Source organism: Charadrius vociferus, unplaced genomic scaffold (assembly GCF_000708025.1).
Source record: "Charadrius vociferus isolate BGI_N301 unplaced genomic scaffold, ASM70802v2 scaffold366, whole genome shotgun sequence".
Classification (NCBI taxonomy): domain Eukaryota; kingdom Metazoa; phylum Chordata; class Aves; order Charadriiformes; family Charadriidae; genus Charadrius; species Charadrius vociferus.
In genome coordinates this window covers 425,369-431,353 of record NW_009648900.1, presented here as the reverse complement: position 1 = coordinate 431,353, position 5,985 = coordinate 425,369, and the positions used below count along the sequence as shown (strand labels likewise).

Genomic DNA, 5,985 nt, shown 5'->3' with positions numbered 1-5,985 from the left:
GGCGGCGTCATATGACCGGTCACGTGCTCCAGGCAGCACAGTGCAAAAGAAAATGGGGTTTGGTGTAAATCTGGGGGTGTAATGTTATCATATATCACGCTACCTCGTAAAACCGACACTGAAGCCTGCCGGACAACAAATCACAGGTCAAAATTATGAGCTCTTCGTATTATGTGAATGCGCTTTTTAGCAAATATACGGCGGGGGCTTCTCTTTTCCAAAATGCAGAGCCTACTTCTTGCTCCTTTGCAAGCAACTCCCAGAGAAGCGGCTATGGACCAGGCGCGGGTGCCTTCGCCTCCTCCATGCCCGGCTTGTACAATGTGAACAGTACCATATATCAAAGCCCGTTCTCTTCCGGATACAGCCTGGGCTCTGATGCCTACAACCTGCATTGTTCCTCTTTTGATCAGAACATTCCCGTCCTCTGCAATGAGCTAACCAAACCCAGCTGTGAGAAAGCGGAGGAAAGCAACCTGCACAACCAGGCTGAGCCTAATTTCCGGATATACCCCTGGATGAGGTCTTCAGGTAGGGGCGAACGGAGAGGGCTCGGAGCCGTGGCAGCCAGGCAAAGCGTGTCGCCAGAATTACTGTCAGCACAGCCTTTATGGTTTTAATTATAGCCGAGGCGCCATTGCGTAGAAAGCCCGTGGCATTGTATGTAAATGAGTATCATAAAACTTTTTATTGCCCAATTAATGGGTTCTAGCCTCGTAAATTTATTTAACTCCATTTGCTATGGAATTTTAGCATTGAGTTGATTTGCGCTGTTTGCTATAGAAATGTGGAGAGTTGGCTGCGGGCTCCCAGAGCCCCCACGGGTAAGCGTCTCCCCTGCCCTCTGCCGAAGTTGGGCAAAAAAACCCCGCTCGCTGGGGAAGGCGGAGGGGAGAGGGGCGTTCAGGAGCGGGGGACGGGCTGCTGAGGACTTTGCCAGCCCACGTTGCCGAGACGTGCCACTCTCGTCGGAGCTAAATGCGATGTATTGTTTACGATCCAGGCGGGGTGGGGTGGGGGGTGGAGGGAGCCCCCGACATTAAAATAAAATAAATACAGCCCAGCCTTCCAGCTTTTTATTTCCCCTTGCGAAACGCGAAGGTCTGGAAGGTTTTAGGGAAATACATCGCCTGGGGGGAAAGTTCCTCCTCCCAAAAGCAATTTCCTCCCTCACCTCCTCTCCTGAATGCTTTCTCTCCACTTTTTCTAGGTCTCGAGCAACTTAATTTTTGCCCTGCCTGAGCAGGACAGGTCGTGTGGCCGAAATGTCTTTGTTAGGGCAAAGTGGGGGGGCGGTTGGAAGTGAGAGAAGGGGATCATTCACTCTCGCTCTGCCGCTTTGTGTTTGTTTGTTTACTTATTTTTAAAATAATAATAATAAGGAAAAAAAAAAAAGAAAAGGAAAAACTTTCCACATCTCTTCTTGCCTCACTCCGGGCCGTGTGTGTCTGCTTTCAGGTCCAGATAGGAAGCGAGGGCGCCAGACCTACACCCGCTACCAGACGCTGGAGCTGGAGAAGGAATTCCACTTCAATCGTTATCTGACTCGGCGGCGGCGGATAGAGATCGCCCATGCTCTCTGCCTGACGGAGAGGCAGATCAAAATCTGGTTCCAGAACCGGAGGATGAAGTGGAAGAAGGAGCACAAGGAAGAGAGCTCCAGCACCCCGGCTCCCAACGAGCCCACGTCAGCAGCAGCCTCCGTCGAGAAAGTGGAAGAAGACGAAGAGGAGGAGGACTAAGGAGTCCCACTCGAGGAAGCGATTTCTCAGTATAATGTATGCACATGACAGTTGGAAAAGCTCCCTTCAAAGGAAAAAAAAAAAAAAAAAGAGAGACTCACTGTTTTTATTTAAAAAAAATAATAATCTGTTCCCTTTAATAATCATCTTGCAAGCGAGCGTTTGCGAACATGAAAACGTTTCTTGGGGTGGTTTTCCAGCCTTCTCTCCACCCTCCCGTACTCCCCAAACCTGCCCTGTGCTGAACCTTTCGGTAGTATCTCATAAGAGCATCCTACAATCATTTGTTTTTCCGTTCACCCAAACCTGGGTGGGTTTGTCCAGGGGACATTTCAGTGGGAGAACTGCTGCTTGCACAGATAGTAAACCGTGACCTTCCGAAGTAACTACCTGACTCAATAGTCCCAATCATGTGTGAGGGGAAAAGTGCATTAGGCTCATATAAAGAAAAACTACCTAATTTTGAATAAGTAGCTCTGCACTTGTCTTTTTTTTCTTTCTTTTTTTTTTATTATTGTTAGAAAAGTATCATAACTAACAGCTACACTAACAAAAGCTTAAACAGCAAGTAAGGGGGGGGAAAAAGATGTTCCACAAACCACTACAATCTACAGCAATGATTTGTACTACCTATTTTCCAGACTACCTATGTATCTTGCTCCGCCTACCTATCTTCGAAAGTATACTGTATTTTAGTAGTCAAAAGAGGATAACATTACTAATGTGAATCGCAAAATGCTTTTAGAAATGTAAGTGTAGTCGTTCGAAAAGCACGCATCAATAGCTTTGGTATAGAATTTGGTACCGAAAATACTGAATATATTTAAATTTAAAATAATATATTTATTCCAAAGCAATTATAAATGAAAACCATATGCTGCAATATATCTTTGTTCTCGATTCTTTACTATTCCGAGTGAGGAAGCAAACACGCCAATATTGTACAAAGCGGTTTAATATCTGCCGTTGGCTTCTACCTTCGGCTGCCTCTGCTAAAGGCCGTTTTCTTAGTCTAGGTTGATCTTACTTAATATAGCGGAAAGTGTTCTTTGAAAAGTGAATTTAAATGACCATGTAACCACCTTAAAAAAAAAAACCAACCCAAAACTGTTTGTCCTGATTATCGAACGTGTTAATATGTAATACCGTGAATTTTCCTACAATAGCAGATACTGTATATTTGAACGATTTTTTTTTTTTGTCATTTATATTCGTCTTGGAGCTCATTTGTAAGATCATGTCATAAATTGGGAAGTATGTAATTAATTTGGAAACTTTGTAGCATGATGTATTGTTAAGAACTCTGTATAAATCCGTCTTGAAGGTTTGGCTAAAGTTTATTCAAAAATTGTATGTTACAATGTGTTTCGATGTGTTCGTTGTGAACATTTGGATATGCCGTGTAAGTATTGGAAGTGGAAAAAAAAAATAATGTCTGTGAACTCTCTTTGGAAGTGATACCGTGTTCAAGTATCTCCCACGATAAATGTGTTTTATGTTACACAGAAAATAAATATGCTTGTTGACAATGAATTGTGTTTCTTTATTAGGGAAAGTTTAAGGAAGCATCAAAAAATAATTTACACAGACAAATAAAGAAATTAGGCCATATAAATCTTTTTTTTTTCGTAATCAGAAGGAAAAAGAATCCAAGGTGATGAATTGATAGGAATCAGTCAATTTCTCTACCTTGACTTCGTGATTTTTTTTTTTTCCCTAGCGCAGTTGATTAATAAAGCGGAAAGCCTTCTTTATGGGAGGGCTTCCTTCCACCGTGTTCCCGTGTCCTCTTGCAATCATAACCCCAGTCCAGGCGGCCGGCGATCACGCCGAAATCACATGCAGCGAAATAATATTTTGTAATGAACAGAAAGTGCGATGCGAAAGTTCCAAGCGTAAATGATCTGGTCGGGTCCGTGTGTGGTTCGTGCGTGCGGCTTTCGGGGTCGGGGGGCAACAGGGTAGCATTAAAAAGGGGAAAAATCGCCCTGCTTTAGAAAATATATCATTTTTGCCGGGTACCACGTATTGTCAAGGAGATCTAATATTTTCAATCTTTGTAATGAACAGAAAGTGCGATGCGAAAGTTCCAAGCGTAAATGATCTGGTCGGGTCCGTGTGTGGTTCGTGCGTGCGGCTTTCGGGGTCGGGGGGCAACAGGGTAGCATTAAAAAGGGGAAAAATCGCCCTGCTTTAGAAAATATATCATTTTTGCCGGGTACCACGTATTGTCAAGGAGATCTAATATTTTCAATCTTTGTGAAAAATTAAAAAAAAAGAATCCAAGGTGATGAATTGATAGGAATCAGTCAATTTCTCTACCTTGACTTCGTGATTTTTTTTTTTTTCCCTAGCGCAGTTGATTAATAAAGCGGAAAGCCTTCTTTATGGGAGGGCTTCCTTCCACCGTGTTCCCGTGTCCTCTTGCAATCATAACCCCAGTCCAGGCGGCCGGCGATCACGCCGAAATCACATGCAGCGAAATAATATTTTGTAATGAACAGAAAGTGCGATGCGAAAGTTCCAAGCGTAAATGATCTGGTCGGGTCCGTGTGTGGTTCGTGCGTGCGGCTTTCGGGGTCGGGGGGCAACAGGGTAGCATTAAAAAGGGGAAAAATCGCCCTGCTTTAGAAAATATATCATTTTTGCCGGGTACCACGTATTGTCAAGGAGATCTAATATTTTCAATCTTTGTGAAAAATTAAAAAAAAAAAAAAAAAAAAAAGATCGCTCGAAAAGTCCCTTTATTCAGCCGGGTAAATACAGGTAGAACCAGAGCATCGTTTGCGCAGAAGTTCCCTTTTTCTACTACACTCCGTTCCCGGTCAACGTACTAATTGTAATTTTAATAAAATTAGTACAAACTCCAGGTCTTTTAAAAAACTCCAGGGCTGCCTCTGTGGTAAGATGGCGCCTCTCTAAGACCTGCCTCTTCTTAGTGATGAGGAAAAGGCCATAAATCCGTTGTTGTTTATGAAAATTTACAACTTTGCAATACAACTTTATGAGTTGTTCGGTTTTTCCATTGGTCGTTGTCGGTCATGTGGATGGTAACCGTGAACATGAACTTTTTTATAATTTCCCTTGCGAGAATAGAGCCGCATTCTTTTGCTGAGCTCTGTCCTGCTTCGGATCTCTCTGGCTTTCAATCCCCATTTCATTTGTTCTTTGTAAGGCAATAGTGAACAAAGTGTGCGGAGGTTCGGCATAAGCAGCCGCCTAGAACACAGATCCGGGATGGCAATTTCCAGTTCCCCCGCTGGAAGGTGTGGCATATTGGATTCAAAGCACTGGCGTGGCAGATTTTCAACTTGCAACCTGGCTAATTTCCTGCTTCTTCTGGCACCAAAAGGAGGGCGATTCGTCTCCTGTGCAGCCAAAGCGACAGCTGTCAAAGTCGCAGGGGCTCCTGTGAGCCAGAACCTAAAAGGTGAGAAATGTATATGACACTACCGTAAGCAGGGAAACATGGTTTAATACGTTTAAATATTAGACATGTGCAATTAAACCAAATGGAAATGCTACCGGCCAAAATTAAAGGTGGCTGCAGCTCAATTGATTTCGACTTAACCAGTGCATGCAAAAATATGCCTAAATAAAATGTTTACTTTGTATTATTTAGCAAAGAAGCCGTAGATTTTTTTTTTCTCCCACGAAGTTTATTTCTGTTTGATTTTGCCAGGGGGTTGCTGTGACATTCGGTTTATTTTCTAACAATTCAGGTTTACAGCATGAATCCGAGGGGATTTTTTTTTTCCAGCACGAGGAAAAAAAAATTAACCCCCCAAACATTATTATTATTATTGTTATTTTTAATTTCACAGCATTAACTTACAGTTCAAATGCGGCAGCTGAAATTTAGATGCAATTTATTTTTTACTATTTCAGAAAAAAAAAACCACCAGTCAGCACAATGTCTCCTAGCTCCCCTGGCATGTCCAGGAGAAAGGTTATTGGGGGAGTGGGGTGGTGGTGGTGTCTGTGGAGAAACAGCGCGAATGTGTCTTTGATTTTCTTTATCAGATCAAGCGCTGCCTGCAAAACCCCCGTGCCCCGCCGTGGGTCCGTGGGAGCGGCGTTCCCGGCGCTTTCCGGCGTGGGTCGCTTGCGCTCCTCGGCTGCGCGGCGCGGGCTTTGCGGCGGCTAAACCGATTTCAGCGCCGGAGACGGAGCTTTTTTCTTTCTCTTTTTTTTTTTTTTTCTCCTCCTTTTCCCCTCCTTTTTCCCCTCTTTCTGTCCTTGT

The 5,985-nt window shown here is 43.6% G+C and overlaps 1 protein-coding gene across 2 annotated transcripts; it reads left to right on the top strand.

The window, feature by feature from the left end:
• The first annotated feature begins 24 nt into the window (after positions 1–24).
• On the top strand, positions 25–1,853 carry HOXA7 (homeobox A7). Of its 2 annotated transcripts, none has more exons than XM_009887176.1 (2): positions 25–531; positions 1,459–1,853. In XM_009887176.1, the coding sequence occupies exons 1-2, from the start codon at positions 156–158 to the stop codon at positions 1,740–1,742; spliced, it is 660 nt and encodes a 219-aa protein (XP_009885478.1). In that variant the 5' UTR covers positions 25–155; the 3' UTR covers positions 1,743–1,853. The 2 variants fall into 2 exon arrangements, with proteins under 2 accessions (XP_009885478.1, XP_009885479.1); XM_009887177.1 differs by having other exon boundaries at positions 136–525; positions 1,453–1,814.
• The last annotated feature ends 4,132 nt before the right edge of the window (positions 1,854–5,985 follow it).

Bases quoted from the DNA above. Each gene is read 5' to 3' on its own strand.
- HOXA7 (XM_009887176.1), top strand. From the start codon at position 156: ATGAGCTCTTCGTATTATGTGAATGCGCTTTTTAGCAAATATACGGCG. The intron at 532-1,458 runs GTAGGGGCGAAC...GTCTGCTTTCAG, and splicing joins CCCCTGGATGAGGTCTTCAG to GTCCAGATAGGAAGCGAGGG.